This window comes from Scyliorhinus torazame, chromosome 1, assembly GCF_047496885.1.
Source record: "Scyliorhinus torazame isolate Kashiwa2021f chromosome 1, sScyTor2.1, whole genome shotgun sequence".
Classification (NCBI taxonomy): Eukaryota; Metazoa; Chordata; class Chondrichthyes; order Carcharhiniformes; family Scyliorhinidae; genus Scyliorhinus; species Scyliorhinus torazame.
The window spans coordinates 390,569,153-390,592,842 of NC_092707.1; the positions used below are offsets into that span (position 1 = coordinate 390,569,153).

General features: G+C 44.8%; 1 protein-coding gene across 2 annotated transcripts in view; it reads left to right on the plus strand.

Annotated features, from left to right (window-relative positions):
- LOC140427526 (probable methyltransferase TARBP1) overlaps nt 1-23,690 on the plus strand; it is a 309,002-nt gene that overhangs the window by 259,199 nt on the left and 26,113 nt on the right. For both annotated transcript variants that reach the window (XR_011948558.1, XM_072513011.1), the window contains exon 29: nt 2,875-3,011. Coding sequence is in view for 1 of the 2 variants with exons in the window: in XM_072513011.1 (XP_072369112.1) it covers nt 2,875-3,011 (137 nt within the window). In the remaining variant the exon portion in view is untranslated. The remainder of the gene's footprint in view (nt 1-2,874; nt 3,012-23,690) is intronic.

Sequence of the window (23,690 nt, forward strand, 5' to 3'; positions counted from 1 at the left end):
ACTTCCGCCGCCCGCCAAAGTCCTTTTGAACCCGGCTGGTGTGGCACCAAAGGCCTTTCCCGCCTACTGGCGGCGCGCCAACCACTCCGGCGCGGGGCTAGCCCCTCAAGGTGACTCCGCACCTTTGGGCGGCCCAATGCCGGAGTGGTTCACGCCACTCCATCCCGCCGGGACCCCCCGCCGGGTAGGGGAGAATCCCGCCCATGGCTACTGGGAGTTCAAACTTCCCGTCGTGACTTTTTAATTAAAGGTTGTCAAAGCGGCACCTTTATGACACCACCTTGTTTTTACAGCACACTTAAAAATAAATGATGAGCTCTATTGGGATAGAACATAGAACATTACAGCGCAGTACAGGCCCTTCAGCCCTCGATGTTGCGCCGACCTGTGAAACCACTCTAAAGCCCATCTACACTATTCCCTTATCGTCCATATGTTGATCCAATGACCATTTGAATGCCCTTAGTGTTGGCAAGTCCACTACTGTTGCAGGCAGGGCATTCCACACCCTTACTACTCTCTGAGCGAAGAAACTACCTCTGACATCTGTCCTATATCTATCTCCCCTCAATTTAAAGCTATGTCCCCTCGTGCTAGACATCACCATCCGAGGAAAACGGCTCTCACTGTCCACCCTATCTAATCCTCTGATCATCATGTATGCCTCAATTAAGTCACCTCTTAATCTTCTTCTTTCTAACTGAAACAGCCTCAAATCTCTCAGCCTTCCCTCCTAAAATTTTCCCTCCATACCAGGCAACATTCTGGTAAATCTCCTCTGCACCCTTTCCAATGCTTCCACATCCTTCCTATAATACGGCGACCAGAATTGCACGCAATACTCCAAATGCAGCCGCACCAGAGTTTTGTACAGCTGCAACATGACCTCATGGCCCGAAACTCAATCTCTCTACCAATAAAAGCTGACACACCGTACGCCTTCTTAACAACTCTCTCAACCTGGGTGGCACCATTCAGGGATCTATGTACATGGACATCGAGATCTCTCTGCTCATCCACACTACCAAGAATCTTACCATTAGCCCAGTACTCTATCTTCCTGTTATTCCTTCCAAAATGAATCACCTCACACTTTTCTGCATTAAACTCCATTTGCCACCTCTCAGCCCAGCGCTGCAGCTTATCTATGTCCCTCTGTAACTTGTAACATCCTTCCGCACTGTCCACAACTCCACTGACTTTAGTGTCATCTTTTTACTCACCCATCCTTCTATACCTTCCTCCAGGTCATTTATAAAAATGACAAACCGCAGTGGCCCCAAAACAGATCCTTGTGGTACACCACTAGTAACTGGACTCCAGTCTGAACATTTCCCATCAACCACGTCACTGTTCCCGTCACTGTTAAATGTGTATACAATCTGGATAGGAGTGGATGGGGGACAAAGGTTTGCACCAATGATGTTCCCAACCCGAATGCAGCATTGCTGACCTCTGTTGTGTGAATCAGCCTGGTTACCAGACACCTTGTCACAGAGAGAACTAGAAAAGGGGGAAAAGTCAGCCTTGCAGCCTAATGCACTATCAATTACGACGAGACGAGAGTAGAATGTAATCGAGCCTTTATTACACAGAGATGTGTGGCCTCCTATAGCAGCTTACGAAATGGCTGCTGTTTGGAGAGCACACACGTTTATACTCCGCCTCCTGGGTGGAGCCAGCAGGCAGGGATCTACCCCCGTAACTGTAGTACAGGGGACTTACCGTAATACCCATATATACAATACAATACAACAGTGGTGACTACCACACAGCCTATTTCACAGCATTGTTGACGCTGGCCAAGCATGCACTCAGCTGCAACCGGTGTACCACCCTGAGGAAATCTGAAGACTGAGACAGGAGAAACTCGATACCACTTAAATTTATATAGTGCCTTTAACACAGCAAAACATCCCAAGGTGTTTTCCAGGAACAAACAAAAGACATGGCACCCAATGATGTATAGAAATATTAGGACAGGGGTCAAAGAGGTAGGTTTTAAGGATCATGCTGAAGGAGGAAAGAGGTGGAGAAATTTGGGGCAGGAATTCCAGATATGGGGCCTAAGCTGCTGAAAGCATAGCCACCAAAGGTGGCACAATTAATGTTGGGGATGTGCAAAAGGCCAGCATTGAGGAGCGCAGTTATCTTTTCTCGTCAGCAAAATATAATTTAACCCTGCATAAAAGAAACACATTTTTTAATGTATGTCCTGAGAGGTTGAGACTGTTTTTACTTAAATAGGAAAATGGAAGCTTCGGTGTAAAATTGTTCATGTATTTTCTCATTTTATGACAATCATGCAGCTTCCAATCTATGGAGGTGATGAACATATTTCCTTACTAAAGGTAACGGGGATGACTCAATGGTATCACCAGATGGTTGGTTTACTCTCATTATTCATCTTTGAACTAAAATAAATCTTCTGTGATACCCGTTCCAGATGCACTGAATATGTGCCATGTACTCTTAAAGCTGGCTAGATCTCTCAGCTTCAGAGTTCGTGAGTCATCAGATAGTTGGAAATAGCTGATTTTGCATAGCAAAGGCATTCAGTTGCTTATCTTAGAATTTACTGATATCCCTCATGGAAATTGTACATTTTTTTAGACTGCTTTTTCTTGGCAGTTTTCTGGCACTAGCTGAAACTGGGATTTGTTCATTTGAGGGACCGAGTCAAAAGAGGGTGCAGGGGCAGCACAGTGGCACAGTGACTAGCACTGCTGCGTCACGGCGCCAGGTTGCAAGGTTCAATCCCGGCTCTGGGTCACCGTCCGTGTGGAGTTTGCACATTCTCCCCGTGTCAAACAATATTAAAATTGCAATAAATTTACTGTGTTTCCTCTCATCTTCAATCCCCTCATTTTACAGGTGAGACCTGCTCAGTTGGTTGAGTATCTGCAGCGAAAGAAAACCGAAGGTTACACAATAATTGGAGTGGAACAGACAGCCAACAGCCATAATCTTGCACACTACAGCTTCCCAGAAAAAACACTGCTGTTGCTAGGGTGAGTTACTTACTAAAAATAATCTTGGCAGCTGGTCCCTCAAACGTGCTTCAAGGAGATATGTTTTTGAACTGATAACTAGTTGAACTTAACAGAAATTATTAAATGTGCCCTCCTTTCATATGCCTGTGATTCGCTAACAAAGGTAAGCTACAAAAGATAATTGAGCTGCAGTTTTACACATTCTCACGTGAAAGGGATGTTTTATTCTTCTATCTAAAAACAGCCCATTGTACCTCATCAATCATATCTCTTTGTGCTGATTTCAACTAAGTGACAATATCACTTCTGATTTCTGCGTTTGGCTTATTGGATATGGAACTAGCAAAAGACAAAGTAGATGTCCCGATAATCTCCATTCTTTGCAGCGCATTGTAGCATGAGTCAAGTTGGGAGTGCAACAAAAACACAGGTTCGAATGGGAGCGTGATAAGCCAAGTACTGACTCCTACTGTGGGTTTAAGGGGTGCCATGTTTGCAGCAGAGCGTCTCTCTGGCTCAAGTGTGCATCAAAAGGGCTGGAGGACACTCAGGCCAGGAGATTCCCCATCCCTCTGGGATCTGCTGAGCAGCTGGTATGTTGGCAGCATAAAGCGTTTGCATCCAGCTGGTCAGCAGATGTGAAACCCTCGGGTGTGTAGCTCAAAGGTCTGCCATGGACCCACTGAAAAAGGTACTTGCATATGGGAAATTTGGATTATGATGAGATTGGAATCAACTGTGATGCCTCTTTTCTTTCTCATATCATCTAAAAGCCTGCATACGCTCACCCAAGGCACAGAACGATATTCACATGGGTAAGATAATTGCCCAGATTTTCCTGAGGCTGTACACTGGTGTTTCTACAGCACAAAAGAAAGAGGAAATTATGGAGTAAATGACTTACGCCATGAGCTACACTGATCTATATTTTTCTGAGGTTTCTGCACCGCTCTGAAAACAGACAGGAATTATCATCGCCCTATCCCACTAATACCCAATATTTTGCATTCAAACAAGGTTTTGCAGCACTGCCATTTAAAGTGTGTGAGTTTATTGGTCTTAAGGCTGAGTTTATCTCCCAATTAAAAACTTATGACTGTTGGAAGGATTGAACGAATAAGATATTTTGAGAATTTACTTCCTGCATCTGGTAGAGTCTGATTTACTGCTATGTTGCTGTGATGTACTCTTATATGAAAAGCTGGAAAGATCGGGAACAAGTTAGCAGCAGCCATATTTGTTGTATTATGTTACCAATCTCACCATTGCAGGGACATCTGGGCCGTTATTGTATTTAAAAAAAATAAATTTAGAGTACCCAATTATTTTCTAGGGGGCAATTTAGCGTGGCCAATCCACCTAACCTGCACATCTTTGGGTTGTGGGGGTGAAACCCATGCAGATACGGGGAGAATGTGCAAACTCCACACAGACAGTGACCCAGGGCCAGGATTCGAACCTGGGTCCTCAGCACCGCAGTCCCAGTGCTAACCACTGGGCACCATGCCACCTGGGCTGTTATTGTATGACGAGTGCCTACAGTGCCAGTGCTACCACAAGGCAAACTAAACGTTCGCCGAAGGCAGCAAGATGTCTTGGGTGAGTGGGTGGTGGCCTTTTTAAAAAAAATAATAATAAAATTGGAGTCGAAACCCAGTGTTTTAAACAAATCAGTCCCACAATAAGTCGTCGACTGAGGGGTAAGAAATTCCAACTCCTATTATCATGAGGTAATGCGAAGCGGTGACATCCAGCCACCCAATCAAATTCTAACCTCCAAGCTGACGGGAAAAATGTTTTTGTGCTATTTCTATTGATGGCTCTGCCTGGAAGTTAAACAGCTGAGCTTTAACTCTCCGCCAGCTCATTGCTTGGGTGTGTCCACACAACCGGCCGTTTGAGTTCCCAGTGTGGAGGTGGTGAATCCCTACAATAACCTGTTCCCTAAGCCCAACCCTGGGTTCTGCATTGGTGCTGCAGCAATGCAGCAAGGGAGTTGCTGCCTTGAGTTCTGGATGAGGAAGAAATAGTTGATGAAGAAAAGAAACATGGCCTGTGTCATTGGGAAAGCTAAGGACCATCATAATACGTTGTGTGAATGATGACTGTAACAGCATATTGACTTGGAGCAGTTTGCTACCCCAGCATTGTACAAACGTAGGGTCAGAGGTTAAGACGGCCTGCTGTGCGTATACTAACAGATAGCTACAGAGAAAGCCTGGTAAAGTCGCAGGCCCAGTCACTAACAGAATGTTGCATCAAAGTCCTTCCGGTGACAGGGAAGGTTATATTTTCACAAAAATGTGTACTCCATTTAGCTTGCTTCACAACTCTCACAATGTTTGAATTATTTAAACTTTATTTCTCTGCACAGCAGAGACTATGATAATTGGATTTTTGCCTGAGATTCCTAATAGTGCTCCTCGATGCTCCATCAGCACATGTGTTTGGCTGAAATAACCCTAGAAGCTTCAGAGAACAGAGGAATGTTCTTCTTAACAAAAATTATCAGGACATTTATCTATTCCAGTGGATTATAAGTTGCCGTGTCTTTCTTTCACATCTATAACTATTTTGAGCCAAGCCATTAACCCTTTCCTCCTTTTATTTGCTGCGTAATGAATAGTGTTTCTATCAGTAACTTGCTGCCAAGTCTTCAGAATGTCCTTGGTTGGGATGAGGTATAGTTACTTTACATTACAGTCAAAAGAATCAGTTTAACGAGATTGAATGAAGCAATCACAAAGCAATTAATACTATCAAAATAGAGTATGGACGGTGGTAAGAATTCTGTTGGTGTGTCTGAGCGTGCTCATGGGTGCGCATGTGTACCCGTGCATGCGTGTGTGCGCATGTGTACGTGCTCACGTGTGTATGTGTGCTCACTAGTGTTTTGAAAGTGATCGAGCACTGTTTTATACACTGCAAAGTGCAGCCGAGTAGAATGCGCGACAAATAACACTTCTCAAACTCTCACACTGCTTAAAGGTAACATGAATGGAGCTTGCTGTTCATGGCTGTCAAGTCAATTAGGTTTGCGAACCGAAAGTGGATCAGAATTCAACATTAAAGGGAATCTTATGACAAAAAGAGTGGTTAAAAAGGCACTATTTTTAACCACAAAGCTTTATTTTCCTGTAAAGTAGCGGCTTCCAGAAACAGGGACTGATCTGATTAAGTAAATGAGAAGGAGTAGTGGGAGTTAAGAGAACTGCAGGTACACGGTAAGCTACAGGAGCAGGGATATTGCCCTTGCACAATCTCCACCTGATCATGAAGAGAAAAAAAATTGCTGGGGTCTGGGGAAAAGAAAGGGGCCTGGGACACGCTGAGTAGCTCTTGCAGAGAGCTGGCATGGAGATGACAGGCTGAGTGTCCTTCTTCTGAACAGTAACCATTCTATTAAGTTGACCACAAATGTTAAAACTTGCTGCTTGCTTTCAAATCTTTTTTTAAAATGAAAATTTGCACATTACACACTGAATGCGGCAGTTTTGGCATTTTCTTCAGCTGACCCTTTACCTCTAGGGAAAGTGGATAAAAGTGGCGGTGATAACTTGAATTCCAGGCTTTTAACATAAGAACTAGGAGCAGGAGTAGGCCATCTGGCCCCTCGAGCCTGCTCCGCCATTCAATGAGATCATGGCTGATCTTTTGTGGACTCAGCTCCACTTTCCGGCCCGAACACCATAACCCTTAATCCCTTTATTCTTCAAAAAACTATCTATCTTTATCTTAAAAACATTTAATGAAGGAGCCTCAACTGCTTCACTAGGCAAGGAATTCCATAGATTCACAACCCTTTTGGTGAAGAAGTTCCTCCTAAACGCAGTCCTAAATATACTTCCCCTTATTTTGAGGCTATGCCCCCTAGTTCTGCTTTCACCCGCCAGTGGAAACAACCTGCCCGCATCTATCCTATCTATTCCTTTCATAATTTTATAAGTTTCTGTAAGATCCCCTGTAGCCACCTAAATTGGTCAACTCCCGATTTAAAATGGCGAACGCAAAGGCTGATGGGAAAGTCAGCCAACAAGACAGAAACCGGCAGGTGCAGGTTTGCTGTGTATTTACCTCTGCATAGGCCAGACAACATCGATACCAGCGACCATCAGCATAACAATGTAGCAGCCATCTGCATACTGATGAGCAATCCCCGGGAACAATAAGTAACATTTTGGACACACAAAGCAAAGCCAGCAGGAGCCAACACAAAGGAGGTGAATGAGCACCTCAAGACCGCCCATCGATCAGTGAACTGCTCCAGTCTTGGAGAAATCGAACCAAGCGATTGGGACACAGTCCAATCACTTGGGACCAGGTACAGGGTCCACCCCGAAAGGCGGGAAGCCCCTGGAGACTATAGGAGTTAAGCCCCAAGTTCAAATCGCTCTCTCTTCAGCCCTCTTCACCTCTTCGTCCTGCCCGGGTCACCCAGCAACACAAACCAACATTGACCGTGACCGGTGCAGTGACCACCGAACAAGGTAAGTCTTAATTCAACGCTCGCTACGAGATAGGCGCTCCTAGCTACCAATCCGTACCAACTTCGAATCCCGCAGACTCAGAACCCGAACGAAAGGCCATCTGTTCCCCTGACCTGGTGGGCCAGTCCGAAGTTAAGTATAGGCCTGTTAGTTGTAGAAGTAGCTTAGACGTAGAATTTGTGCATGAGTAGCGATTACTGTGTATAATAAATGTGCTTTGATTTGAATCTTACTAATCAGTGTATTGGGTTATTGATCATTACTCGGACTTGAACCTCGTGGCGGTATCATAAAGATACCTGGCGACTCGAGAGCAAAGGTAATAAAACAGAACAATTGAACCAAGGAGAAAGTTAGCAACACCCCCCTCATCCTTCTAAATTCCAACGAGTACAGTCCCAGTCTACTCAACCTCTCCTTGTAATCCAACCCCTTCAGCTCTGGGATTAACCTAGTGAATCTCCTCTGCACACCCTCCAGCGCCAGTACGTCCTTTCTCAGGTAAGGAGACCAAAACTGAACATAATACTCCAGGTGTGGCCTCACTAACACCTTATACAATTGCAGCATAACCTCCCTAGTCTTAAACTCCATCCCTCTAGCAATGAAGGACAAAATTCCATTTGCCTTCTTAATCACCTGTTGCACCTGTAAACCAACTTTTTGCGACTCATGCGCTAACACACCCAGGCCTCTCTGCACAGCAGCATGTTTTAATATTTTATCATTTAAATAATAATCCCTTTAGCTGTTATTCCTACCAAGATGGATAACCTCACATTTGTCAACATTGTATTCCATCTGCCAGACCCTAGCCCATTCACTTAACCTATCCAAATCCCTCTGCAGACTTCCAGTTTCCTCTGCACTTTTTGCTTTACCACTCATCTTAGTATCGTTTGCAAACTTGGACACATTGCCCTTGGTACCCAACTCCAAATCATCTATGTAAATTGTGAACAATTGTGGGCCCAACACTGATCCCTGAGGGACACCACTAGCTCCTGATTGTCAACCAGAGAAACACCCATTAATTCCCACTCTGTGCTTTCTATTAATTAACCAATCCTCTATCCATGCTACTACTTTACCCTTAGTACCATGCATCTTTATCTTATGCAGCAACCTTTTGTGTGGCACCTTGTCAAAGGCTTTCTGGAAATCCAGATATACCACATCCATTGGCTCCCCATTATCTACCGCACTGGCAATGTCTTCAAAAAATTCCACTAAATTAGTTCATGGCTGCACACTGAATGCGGCATTTTTGAGTTGAGTCCTACGAGTGAAAAAGCTTGAATATATTACTCCAGGACATTTTAATCATGCAACAAATTGTTTTACCCACTGGTCAGGAAGTTGAAATGAAAAATAGAGGTCAGTTTGTTTTTTTAGAGATGTTCTTTTTCTCGCTGCCTCTCATTGCACACAGACAACCCAGTTTTAGTCGGGAGTTGGAACAATTCTACAGCTTGATTAAGAAACAATAGTTTGAAATTAACATAGGTGACACGGGTTCAGTCCACATGCGGGAGATGTGTTGGGAAACTTATATTCACTCCCCAAAGGGCAACCAAAGCTATTTAGATACAACCAGTCACTTTAGCGGGCAGCCTTGGGGCACCCACTGAATTGAGACCCAAAGAGGGTGGAAATCCAGTCCCAAGAGCTACCAACAAATTAGACTGGCAGCACTATATTATCTGGAACACCATCAGGTGTAATTCAGTGAGGCCTTCACCGGGGATCATTGCTCGAGCAAGTGCAGGTGGGTTAGGGGTCATGGAGAATGGGTCCCCAGAGCGAAGGATGATTGAATGCAAAAGCAGGGAGTGGCTGGCATCTCCCTTTCCCCACCCCCATGTCAAGTTGGACACTTCAGCGTCATGAAAAGTGGGACCCTTCCCCACCCCCAGCAGGCTGTTGCAGGAGGGTTTGTTGGGCAGCCTTCAGGAGGCTCTGGGTGCATGCAAGTTTGGGAGAATCCCTGAGCCACCATGAAATCCCAGTGGATTTGGGAATAAGTGTCTCAATACTGAACCTAATTAGCCAGCAGACAGCTTCCCCACGTTGGTCCATTCCCACCACTAATTAAATGGGGGTCAGTTTTCCCACCAGCAGGAATGAGCCACACTCACTGTCCGTGTGGCGTTTGCACATTCTCCCCGTGTCTGCGTGTGTTTCACCCCTACAACCCAAAGATGTGCAGGGTACTCTAAATTGCCCCTTAATTGGGAAAAAAAAGTTGGGTACTCGAAATTTATTTGAAAAAAGGAATGAGCCACACTGTCTCCGATGTGATTATCTGTACCCGCTCAACATTAAGCCTGCTTGGGGAGGGGGCGGGATGCTCCTTAAAATCCCAGCCAGTGTTTTAACTTGGCATTGATCTTATTTGGCTGAAATTGCAGATTCTTCATTATAATTAAATTGAAAAGGTTTTGGATTGAGAAAAATGAAACATTGTCGCTTAATGTTGCAGTACAACTGCCAGAATGGACAGCTACTGTTTTCAACAATGGGTGAAATTCAAGCAGTTCATGTGGCAGAGTGAGCATTCACAAAGGCAGCAGAATTGCACCACGTTGTACTATGAAATTATTTGGAAGAAAATTAATCCGAAGTCCTGCCATAAGCAAATTGAGAATCCGGATACAGAATAGAAAATTGTACTCTACTTTGCAGGCAGGATTTAATGTAGGTCACAAGGCCCCGACCAATGGCTGGAGAGCTGGCAGGAAGAGATCTTACCTGGCATCGAGCGCTACGGGGTGGAAATTTCACACATGGAAAACTGCTGAATCTTTGTTGTTCAGCTCCGTCACCGAGAGGGGGTGGCAATAATTGTCACTTAAGTGCCTCAGTTGCTGGCTACAGGCCTTGCCACCACTGACTTATCAGGGCAGAGGTGGGAAGGCAGCAGGGTCCTCACTCTCCCAACTGATTTACTCCCCCACCACCACCACCAAAGTCGTCATGATGGAGGACATTAAATTCCACCCTACAATTTTGACACCTCCCTGAAGTTAACCAACTGATAGCTCTACTCCGAAGTATTATCCTGGCTTTTTTGAGAGGCTGAAACTTTCAAATAAGAATATCAGTGAAATAATTCAGACTTACAGGGCCACTTTGGGTTAGGTTTAATCATGCATGTGAGTAACATTTGTTACATTTTTGTCAAGTTAAAACTCTTAGAAATTTCAGTAACTGAGGGGAAGGAATAGCGAGAAATTTGATTTGTCTAGCCACCCTTTTGCTCTTTTCACTAAATAGTATGAATCAATCTCAATAAATAAATTTGTAAGCTACCCAAATAGTTGCAGGAACTTCTGCTAAACGGCACCTTGTCAAAGGCCTTCTGTAAATCTAAATAAGTCACGTCCACTGGTTCTCCTTTGTCTAACTTGCTTGTTACCTCCTCAAAGAACTCTAACAGATTTGTCAGACATGACCTCCCTTTGACAAAGCCGTGCTGACTCAGTCCTATTTTACCATGCACTTCCAAGTACTGTGCAATCTCATCTTTAATAATGGACTCTAAATGATGATCGAAGTCAGGCTAACTGACCAAACATTTCCTGTCTTCCGCCTCACTCCATTCTTAAACAGGAGTATTACATTCGTCATTTTCCAATCCTCTGGGATCCTTCCTGCCCGCAGTGATTCCTGAAAGATCACCACCAATGCCTCCACAATCTCCTCAGCTATCTCTTTTAGAACCCTAGGGTGTAGTCCATCCGGTTCAGGTGATGTATACATTTTCAGACCCTTCAGTTTCCCCAGAACCTTCTCCTTAGTGATAGCTACTACACTCACCTCTGCTCCCAATTCTCCTGTAGTTCACTGGTGTCTTCCCCCGTGAAGACTGATGCATAGTAACTACTCGGTTCCTCTGCCATTTCTTTGTTTCCTTTTACTGCTTCTCCAGCCTTATTTTCCAGTGGCCCAATGACTATTCTTGCTTCCCTTACCTTTAATATGTTGAAAAAAATCTCTTACTATCTTTTATATTACTAGCTAGCTTACACTCATATTTCATCATCTCCTCCCCCCCCCCCCCCTTATTGCTTTTTTTAGTTGTTCCGTGCTCTCTTTTAAAGGCTTCCCAATCCTCTGGTTGACCTCCCCCATCAGGACTCGCCTGCGAGCGATCAGCGAGGCAAAGGCTAAGATATCCACCCCTGCATCCATCTGCAACCCCAACAGGTCTGACACCCCGAAAATGGCCTCCAGGGGGCCAGGCTCCATCCATGTGCAGAACCTCAGACATGGTGCTGAGAAACAACCCCCAAAATTTCTCCAACGTCGGGCAGGACTGGAATACGAACATGTTTGTCTGGGCTCCTCCCACACCGCTCGCAGCTACCTTCTACCCCCTCAAACAACTGGCTCATTCTCACCTTCGTTAAGTGCGCCCTGTGCACCACTTTTAATTGAATCAGCCCCAGCCTCGCGCACGAGGTTCAGGTGTTAACCCTCTACAGCACCTCGCACCATAATCCTTCCTCCAACACCATCCCCTGCTCCTCCTCCCAGTTGGCCTCAATCCCTTCCATGGGTACTTTATCCTCCTCCATGATCCCACTGTAAATCACCGAAACAACTCCAGCCCCATCACCAACAGTACCTCCTCCAGCACTGAACAGGACGGTGCCACCGGAACGTTCAGGAAGACCTTGCTCGCGAAGTTCTGGATCTGCGTATATCTGAAGCCCTCACGCTGGAGCCCAAACTTCATCTCCAATTCCTCCATTCTTGCGAACCACCCCTCCAAAATCAAATCCTTCATCCCTCTTTCCTTCTATTCTCCAGAGCCTTGCATTCATCCTCCCTGACTCTAACCCATTGTTCCCTCTTATCAGCATTACCCTCAAGCCTGCCCTCAACTTAGTGCTGTCTGAACTTCCTCCAAATGTTCAGCGTGGCTCCCACCACAGGGCTACCCTGGGACGAACAGTATTATAGAATCATAGAATTTACAGGGCAAAAGGTAGCAGTGCCTTTGCCAGCGTCCCTGACACCTTACAGGAACCCGCCTCCATCCACACATAAAGCCTCCATTTCCCTACCCTAGCTCAGCACCTTCTCTGCATTCTCCACCCAGTAATAGTATAAATAAAATGTTTTTAAAGTAAATAATCATTATTGTCACAAGTAGGCTTACATTAATACTGCAATGAAGCCCCGAGTCAAGTATAACAAGTTCGGAAGGGCCAAACCCCCCAACTACCACCCCCTTTGGGTTTTATTAAATGCGACGCAGGTTCGAGGGCCGGATGGCCTACTTATGCTCCTAATCCCCAAGTCGCATTTAAGAGTATTTGCTGTAGCTTACCTGGGCATGTAATAAACACAGAGTGGATTTATTCCTGGAGGCACCATTGCTTTCAACTTGCTAGAATATACAAGCGTACAGTGCAACGTCCAAAATGTATTGTCCCATTTAGAGAATGGAAGATTCTGAAATCTATCACCAAGAAATGTGGTGAAAGCAAACCGTATATTTGGGTTGAAGAAACAATTCAATGGGTTTCTTGAGAGATGGGATTGGAAAATCTGGAAAGAAAGTACTCCACGAAATTGACCTGTCAAAAAGGCACTGACTTATCCAGCCTATTATCATCTTCCATTTACTGTAATATTGCTATCATACCGCAGAGGTTTACAGCAAAGAAAAAGGCCATTCTGTGTCAGTGCAACCTCTTTGTCAGAGCAATCCAAAACTAAACCCACTGCAGTGTGTTCTCTCCCTTGGTCTTATTCTTCCTTTGTTTGTATACCATGGTGTTATATCCCTCTGCATATGGAGCATTTTACCTCCCCTTTCTTGTCATCCTCTATTTTAATTTTTGGTCACTTGTCACAGCCTCTGCAGTGAGAGGGAATAGACTTCAAAGCCTGTCACAATATTAAAAGATATCTTGATTAGATCGCTATTTAACCTTCTCTGCCCAATATCTCAGCTTTGTTCTCATCACTATGGTTTCTCATTTCTAGAATCTGCTTGATGAATCAGTTTATGTTCTTACTGATTTTGGTACCATTTCTGTAATAGAGGTTATGAACATATGGAATAGGAGCAGGAGTAGGCCATTCGGCCCCTCAAGCCTGCTCCACTGTTCAATTAGATCATGGCTGATCTGTCTGTGTTTCGAGTTCTACATTCCCATCTACACCCCAATAACCTTTGATTACCTTGCCTAGTGAGAACCTCTGCCTTAAAAATATTCAGTGACCCGCTTCCACCGCCTCCTGAGGCAGAGAGTTCCAAAGTCCAGCAACTCACTTGTGCGGAATCTTACCATATATTTTTTTTCAAAAGTGTCAGGCTCACACTGAAAACTAGCGTGTCGTTCTCCAGCCTTACACTTCATACTTGATTGGCTCTGAGTAAAAAAAGTGGGCCTGGTTTGTGCCACCATTCTGGCAGGGTAGGGCCTAATAGAGACGCCACACAGATCAGGGTGCCACCTTTAAGGGATGCCTTAACCCCCCACATAAATTGACAAGAGCCCCCCCCCCCCCCACATAAATGTTAGGACCACGTTCCCCCTCCATCACAACAGAAGCGACGGGGCTCGTCTTCTCTCTCTGTCTTCCTTCTCCTTCTCCTTTCTCCTCCCCCCCCCCCCCCCCCCCCCCCCCCCCCCCCCAACAACAGCAACATGGCATTTTCCAATTCTCCCCAGATTTTCCACCCATGACAGCGATGCTGCGGACCACTAACACAGGCTTAATATCACCCCCTCTGAGAGAAATGGCTTCTCTTCATCTCTGACTTGTTGGGGTGACCCCTAATTTTGAAAACTGCATGCCCTCGTTCTAGACTCATCCGCAAGGAAACATCCGTTCCATGTCCACCATGTCAACACCATTCAGGATCTTGTAAACTTCAAACAAGTCACCACTTCCTCACTCTTATAAACTGCGGTGACAACAAGTCCAGTCAGTCCAATCTATTCTTATAAGACAAGGGGAGTTAGGTTAAATACCCCACGTGCAGATGGATTTACACCATGGTGTAAGTTTATAGGTACTATGGAAGCAAAATATAATAATCTTTATTGGTGCCACAAGTAGGCTTACATCAACACTGCAATTAAGTTATTGTGAAAGTCCGCTAGTTGTCACACTATGGCGCCTGTTCATGTACACAGAGGGAGAATTCAGAATGTCCAATTCACCTAACAAGCACGTCTTTCGGGACTTGTGGGAGGAAACCGGAGCACCCAGAGAAAACCCACGCAGACAATTGGAGAACATGCAGACTCCGCACAGACAGTGACCCAAGCCGGGAATTAAACGTGGGTCCCCCAAACTGAGAAGCCACAGTGCTAACCACTGTGCTACCGTGCCACCCATATACAATAATCCTATAAAAGCAATCAAAAACTGAGCATGGGAGAGATGGCAGCATAGTGTCATTGGTCCAGTAATCGAGAGACCCAAGCTATAATGCTCTGGGGATATAGTTTCAAATCCCACCACAGCAGCTGGTGGAATTTAAATTCAATTAATTGATCAGGAACATAAAGTTAGTCTCAGTTAACGGTGACCATAAAGCTAACATCAGTTGTTGTAAAACCCACCTGATTCACAAAAGTGCTTTTGGAAAGGAAATCTGCTGTCAGTTACCCAGTCTGGCCTATATGTGACTCCAGACCCACAGCAATGTGGTTGACGACTCTGAACTGCCCTCTGAAATGGCCCAGCAAGTCACTCAGTTCAAGGACAATTGTGAATGGTCGACAAATGCTGGGCTTGTCAAAGATGCCCACATCACATGAAAGAATTTAAAAAATGATTCCTTTGTACAAGTTTATCATAAACTGATGTTATCCGTGCTCCTATTTATAAAAGTTTTGAATTAAGTCACATGTATAATGGCGGTGCATAAAAAGTTAAACGAATAAGAAATCAATTTAGCTTACTAATCCCCTTTCAGTTCATATCAGTACTCGTCTTGTTTGTGAGTGCATAAATAGCTACTGTAAGATTAGGAACAACAGTGCTTACAAGAATTAAAAGCCTGGGTTAGGGTGTTTATGTATCTGCGGCTGGAGTAATATTTATTTTAAACCCTGGTTTATAAGACAGACAGACTTTGTGACTGTATAAGTTGCAATTCAGATGTCATAAAAGTGAAATAATAATTTTTTTCAAGCCATGCTTATGTCTACAAGGAGAGGCCTAATAGGATTTTGATTTCTAGGGAGTAGATACTTAGAGACATTGGGGTGACTGTTCTGCCTCCCCAGCCATGTGTTCCTTGGCAGCACGCTGTCAACAGCTGCAGGTCTCCATTACCGCCGCCAGCCAATGGGATTTCCCATCGTGGCCACCCCTTGGTGCTAAGAAACTCACAGGCATGGTCTGCTGCCGGCGGAATGGAGAATCTGGCTGACCGAGAATTCTATCCATTGTGTTTAAACTTAAATAAGTAGGTTGTAGAATTTGAATGGAATAAAGATGATGTAAGCAAAGGGAGGAGCCAGGTCTGTAGCAGTCAGATTTAGTTAGCTTCTGGAAGCTGTGAGCTTAACAGCAGCTTTTGCCAAAGGCTGTCAGGATAAGTAGTTGTCTTGACACAGATAAGAATCTGCAGGCTGTTTGCTGACTAGATCGATCTCGATCTCTCTCTCTCTTGATCTCTCTCTCTCTCGATCTCTCTGTCCCTCTCGATCTCTCTGTCCCTCTCGATCTCTCTGTCCCTCTCGATCTCTCTGTCCCTCTCTCTCTCAATCTCTCTGCCCCTCTCTCTCTCTCCCTCTCTCGCTCCCCCTCTCTCTCGCTCCAAGCAGTATTTCCAATAAATCTCTATTCAAGTGTATAGCAGGTAAACCCTGTATTTGCCAACTTTATTTACAAGTGGTTTTTGATCTTGATGGATTGTGCTTGATTTGAGATAGAGAAGGTAGCAGCTACAAGTTAAAGTGTTTCCTTTTATTTTATTTTTAAGCATCGTTAATTGATAATTGTAAGCTAAATTTCTGTGCTGTAACGGTAGTTTAATACTGTTTAATAAAGTTTGATTTAATATACCATACTCCAATTTGGGCGTAGAATCACTCCTGGAGCGAAGTATCCTTTCCTCACAGTTTTACAAATTTAAAAAAAGTGTTGGGGTTCTTGTCCGGAATACTGGTTGGAGTCTAGTCCCGGATCATAATAAAACCAAGAGGAGGCTGGTGTGCATAAAACATTATACCAGTAAGGTTAGAGAGTCAAGATAAATTAGGTGATTACTAGTTCAGGTTTTATCAGTCAGAAGATTTTTGGGAACCAAAGAAGGTCACAGTTTTGAGATCTTCGCAATGGTGACTGCAAAAACCTTGGCAGACCTTTCTGGGGCAGGGTATGTCTAAAAACATTCCTTGTGTGACATGGAGACGTATTCCTGCTCCACCTACCCGCATGAATCAGACACCATAATAAGGAGGCCACCGCAGACCATCAGATCTGTGCCATCTCTTTGAAAGCTATCCAATTAATCTCTCACCCAATCTTTTACCATAGTCCTACAAAATTCAACCCTGCAAATAACATTTGAAAGTTATTATGAACCCACTCACCTACCCATTCAAGCAATGGATGGATGGATTTGGTTATTGTCACGTGTACCAAGGTACAGTGAAAAGTATTTTTCTGCGAGCAGCTCAACAGATCATTAAGTACATGAAAAGAAAGTACAATGAAATACATAATAGGGCAACACAAGGTACACAATGTAACTATATAGACACCGGCATCGGGTGAAGCATACAGGGGTGTCGTGTTAATCAGGTCAGTCCATAAGAGGGTCGTTTAGGAGTCTGGTAACAGCGAGAAGGAGCTGTTTTTGAGTCTGTTCAGGTGTGTTCTCAGACTTTTGTTCCTTCTGCCCGATGGAAGAAGTTGGAAGGGTGAGTAAGCCGGGTGGGAGGGGTCTTTGATTATGCTGCCCGCATTCCCCAGGCAGCGGGAGGTGTAAATGGAGTCAGTGGATGGGAGGCAGATTTGTGTGATGGACTGAGTTGTCTTCACGACTCTCTGAAGTTTCTTGTGGTCTTGGGCCAAGCAGTTGTCATACCAGGCTGTGATGCAGCCAGATAGGTGCTTTCTATGGTGCATTTGTAAAGGTTGGTAAGAGTTAATGTGGACATGCCGAATTTCCTTCATTTCCTGAGGAAGTACAGGCGCTGTTGTGCTTTTTTGATGGTAGCATCAACGTGGGTGGACCAGGACAGATTTTTCGAGATGTGTACCCCTCGGAATTTGAAGCTGTCGACCATCTCCACCTCAGCCCCGTTGATGCTGACAGGGGTATGTACAGTACTTTGCTTCCTGAAGTCAATGACCAGCTCTTTAGTTTTGCTGGCATTGAGAGAGAGATTGTTGTCGCTGCACCACTCCACTAGGTTCTCTATCTTCCTCCTATATTCTGACTTGTCGTTATTCGAGATCCAGCCCACTATGGTCGTATCGTCAACAAACTTCGCTGGGATTATGGTGTTGAAGGCGGAGCTGTAGTCAATAAATAGGAGTCTGATGAAGGAGTCCTTGTTGTCGAGATGCTCTCGGGATGAGTGTAGGGCCAGGGAGATGGTGTCTGCTGTGGATCAGTTGCGGTGGTAAATGAGTTGCAGTGGATCAAGGCATTCTGGGAGTATGGAGGTGATGCGCTTCATTACCAACCTCTCGAAGCACTTTATTAATAAGCACTGATGTCAGGACCACCGGATGGTAGTCATTGAGACACGTTGCCTGGTTCTACTTTGGCACCGGTATGATGGTGGTGTTCTTGAAGCAGGTGGGGACCTCGGAGAGGTGCATTCCAGGTGATGAGAACTCTTGAGTAAACAAAAACAATTTAAATAATTTTTTTGACTTTGGATGGGATTCACCGGCCACGCCCACCTGGCAACCGGAGAATTCCGCCCGAGGTCAATGGACTTTTCTATTGTCTGCGTCTCATCCGTGGCAGTCTTGCGGCGGGGGAGGCAGCAGAATCCAACCCATTGCCTCCATTTTATTTGCTTCCAATCCCAATTCAGTGAATTGCTCACCGAATAACGGTTGATGTCATTGCAACGCAGCCTGTGTATCTAAAGACGATGCCTGCTGTCATTGGGGCAATGTTCTTGTTGCCAGCTCAGAAGAAGAGGTAAAATGGCAGATGTTGGAATCCAAAGAGACAAATGACTGGGGTTCAAGCTAATCCCGTGATTTCTCGACCCAGTGCAAACATTGTTAGAGAAGACATGCCTACCCATGTAGGAAAGAGATGATTTATAATGCTCTAGGTGTAGCATAACCGGCTTCCTTGTGGTGCACTTGACAAAGGAAGGTTCAGACGTGGAGATAACTTCAACACGTTTATTAAACTATTTACACTTTTATTACTCGGGTTCGACACTACTGCTAATCCTACTATAGCTACCCAGACTGACTAACCAGTTGCTGCAATCCACGTGGTGGGTGTAATATTGAATCAACCCTGTGTCTCTACTCACTGACTGTCTCCACTGGAAAGAGGCAGATCTTGCGTGTGGTGTCCTTTGTACATGGGTTGGTGTAATGCCCTCCTGTGGTCGTGTCACCTCTGTGTATCGTGAATGTCCATTGGTCGTATCCTATCTAACTGATCTATTGGTTGAGTGTGTGTGTGATATCTCTGGTGCTCCCTCTAGTGTCTAACTAGCCTACATGTATTTACATTAACCCCCCATGTACCCACAGTGATGCACATCACCACAAGAGAGAGACTTAAAATCTGGGGAGCGCCAACTGTAGTGGATCAGTAAATTGAAAAGGAAAGTAAAAATGTTGGCAGAGAGAGAAAGGTTAGATGGAGGCGCACTTTCGCTTTAACATCTAGTTTGAATAGGTTTTGTGGTATCAATAGATTTTGTTGATACCAATATGAAAGTCACCGCATTGACTTTGACAACACTGGGACTTATTAAATGTAGAGGTTAAGTAGCAGGACCGAGGTGGTTGGAATGCACGCCGTAAGAGCTGGGGGCTGGTATTATTAAGTGAGAAAGAAAACTGACCACAGGTAAATAAACCCACATGTGTTGCATCCATTTCAAAATGTTTAACAAGAAACTACTGAAAAACAAAATGGTTTTGTGACAATATACTTACGATGTTGCAGTTTCGAATTACAAGTCACTTTGATTTTTAACACTAGAAATTACAGCAAGTCATAAAGGGTAGCAAACAACTAGATTGATGATCCATTAACCTGGTAGCAAGTGAATATGCCTTTATCTGTATAATCTGAAGAGTGAAGCAGATGGCATATGTGAGATTTGATGCATCCATGCAACGGATAAATGTCACATTTGGTTAGTGGAGTTCTGAGCAAACATCTTATGAAACATACAGCGATTTGATCTGAGAAGTCAGCAGATACGGCATTCTTAATAAATACGTCATTAGTATGTACTGAAAAGAAATGTTGACGAAAAACAGAAGTTTAAGTTTAACTGCAGCTGATAAATATAATTCAAGTGTGACACTACATCTAAAATTACTTGACTGACTCCAAAAGCCCATTTTTTAGCCCGGATATGCCAGAACAGTGGCTGCTGAATTAGGTAGGGGCCTAATTGAAGTGTGAAAGTGATGTCCCGGTTGCTTCATTGTTGCCACAATGCGATTGTAACTTCAAATTGTGGGAGGCCTGCAACTCGTCAAAACCCATCAATGAGATCTGGCATGGCCAGAATAAGTGACTTTCCTTTTTATAGTTATTTGTGGAGTGATTCCTTGAGGTCCAGGAAGAGTACGAGTGCATCTCAGGCCTCCTTGGGCAACCCCCCCCAATAGTTACTGTATAACAAAGACCATTACCGTGGGTCCCTGGCAGAGGCCAGCTCAAACCTTGAAATCATTCTTCAAACAGAAATGAATGGGTGATCAACCAAAAGTAGGAGATTTGGAGGATATGCCACTGTTCCTTTAAGATATCGGTATCGCAAAATATGTTTTAAAAACCTACATTTACATAGCACCCCCATCCTCATCCTGAGAATCTGAAGGAATGACAGTAGAACCTGGCAAATAAATTGTAAGTATGATTGCCAAAATGTGTTGTACGCATTTACCTGCCCATCCACCAGAGGTAAGCAGTCATCTTAGACAGGACCTTGAGATCATGGGTGACTTGCTTTCACTCAGGCTCAGTGGGACTCAGATCGCTGATTGATCCAATGTATGATCTGAAGACTGCTGCATGCAGATAGGTTGTGTTTGAAGGGTCAGGTAGATGAGGTGTTTGGAGGTTTTGTATGCCCTCTCCAACATCTCAACATTGGGCAACACGGTAGCACAAGTGGTTAGCACTGTGGCTTCACAGCGCCAGGGTCCCAGGTTCGATTCCCTGCTGGGTCACTGTGAGGAGTCTGCACGTTCTCCCCGTGTCTGCGTGGATTTCCTCCGGGTGCTCCGGTTTCCTCCCACAGTCCAAAGACGTGCAGGTTAGGTGGATTGGCCATGCTAAATTGCCCTTAGTCTCCAAAATTGCCCTTAGTCTCCAAAATTGCCCTTAGTGTTTGGTGGGGTTACTGGGTTAAGGGAATAGGGTGGACGTGTGGGCTTGGGTAGGGTGCTCTATCCGAGAGCCGGTGCAGACTCGATGGGCTGAATGGCCTCCTTCTGCACTGTAAATTCTGTGTAAAAAAAGTTCTGTGTAAATCTCAACTTCATCTCTGCTTCATCCTGATGTCGTCTATCCATGTGTTCTGTGCCTGTCCAAATAAGCCTTCAAATTTATTTGATCACAAACCAGGGACTCCCATGAGTCGGTTGGTAGTTATTACCTCATTATGGCTGCTTTGAGGACAACCCTAAAGATTTTCTGCTATCGAAGGTCTCCTGCCATGACCAGCTTCAGAGTAGATCAGTTGCTTCAGGGGTCTGATGTCAGGCAGACAAACAACATGTCCTGTGCAACAGAGATGAATTTGAGTGATGAGCACCTCAATACTGAGTATGTTGGCCTAGGAGAGAATGTTCCTGTAGGACTGCCTTTCTTGCATCAAATTTAGAGGATCTTGCGAAAGCACCACTGGTGTACTCTCCTGAGCCTTGAGGTGCCGGCTGAAGTGTGTCCAACTCCCAGTAGCGTATTGGGGTGCAAGGATCACTGCTGCACAGTAAACTGGGACCGTAGTTTCAGGTTTGAGCTCATGGTGCTCAAGTACTCTCCTTCAGTAGGCCGAAGGCTGAGCTGGCACATTGGAGGCGTTGATGAATTTCATTGAATGTGTATGTCCTCTTTGAGAGAAGACTCCAAACACATGGAAAGTTGATCCACATTTTTTAGGATCTCACCATTGATCCTAATCAACTGAAGGAGGAAGGTGATATGTTGTGGGAGCTAGTTGGAAAAGACCTCAGTTTCCTGTTTAATGAAAGACTTATTTTCTCATATGTCTCAGAGAAGGAGTCAACAATGACCTGGAATTTGGTTTCTGAGTGAGCGTATACACATTAATCCTTGAGCTCTAGTATGCAGATGGCAACGTTGGGGTGATTTTGATTTTGGACTGAAGGCAGCATACGTTGAAAAGTTTCCCACCTATTCTATAGATTTTCTCCATGCCTGTAGGTAATTTATTGGGGGTGAGGTGTAGGCAAATTTGAGGAGGATACACCTTAAAATTCACAGTTGACGAAGCGAAAAGCTTTTGTGAGGTGAAGAAAAGGCCAAGTACTGTGATTGATGATGTTCGTTACATTTTTCTTAAATTTAAGTGAAGTAGATTCAGGACTGAGTTTAGGAGGAACTTCTTCACCCAAAGGGTTGTGAATCTATGGAATTCCTTGCCCAGTGAAGCAGTAGAGGCTCATTCATTAAATGTTTTTAAGATAAAGATAGATAGTTTTTTGAAGAATAAAGGGATTAAGGGTTATGGTGTTCGGGCCGGAAAGTGGAGCTGAGTCCACAAAAGATCAGCCATGATCTCATTGAATGGTGGAGCAGGCTCGAGGGGCCAGATGGCCTACTCCTGCTCCTAGTTCTTATGTTCTTATTTACCCCACAGTGAAAACAAACAATGTGGTGCCTCTCGATGGGCAAAACCAACACAGGAGGAGGCAATTGAGTAGGATCCTCGCAATGATCTTTCCTGTGGCAGGTAACAGGGAGATTCCTCTAATTACCAAAATTGGACTTGTCTCCCTTCTTGAATTTGGTCATGATCACATCGTCACTGAGATCCCCCTGCATGCACTCCTCTTCCCAGGTGAGGGATATGAGGTGCTGCAGCCATGCCAGGAGTGCGTCTCTGTTTCAGAATTTTGGCAGGGGTTCCATCTGCTTCAGAGGCATTGTTGTTTTCCAGCTGTTGAATGGCTTTTTCAACTTCTCAGTGGATTGGGGTAGCGCCAAGGTAGACCGGATCGGCTCTTGAGGAATGGAGTTGTGTACGTTCAAGCCGAGGACAGACTCTCAGTTCAGGAATTCTTTAAAATGGGCCCTCCAGCAAGCACTCACTGTCCTTGATGAGCGCCTCTCTCTGCTGGGCTCTCAGAAGGGTTGGGCCCTTGAATGCTTGAGCCAAAGATCATCTTGACAACGCTGAAGAAACCTTGTATGCCTGTACTGTCCAGGAGTCGTTGGTTCTCCCACAATCTTTTTACCCACCATTTGTCCTTTATGTTGTTTGCTGTGCCACTGCCTTCAGCCACTGTAGGACTGATGCCTTTCTCTTGAAGTGTGTTGAGGTTTCCAGTCTGAAAGCTCTGCATTTGCATTCAATTAGCTCCGGTAGCTGATGGTCATTTTTGTCAAACCAATCGCCATGTGTCCTGATAGGGGGACGAAGGATCTCTTCACATATGCTTGTTTTGGTGAACTATAGGGTGGACCAGGCACAATGGTCACCCTCTACCCCCTGGTGTTTGGAGGTGGAGAGGTGAGCAGGGAGGCACTAACTGAGGTATTTGAGGATTTTGATAATTTTCTTGCAGAATTGTCTCTGTTGTCTCCAGTGTTTGGGGGCCATACTGAAGGAGATGGTAGATATAATGCGGTCAGGATCCGCCCAGCAGTCATCAGTACCCATCAAGATGCAGGCGATGTGGACTTCTCTCTGGTTCCTTGCTCAAATTCTGATATGGCCAAGTGCCAGTGCGAGGGTGTTGCCATGAGATCTTTGCTTGTGTTATTGGCTGAATTGGGTGTTGGTTCTGGCACGGTCAAGTTCTACACATT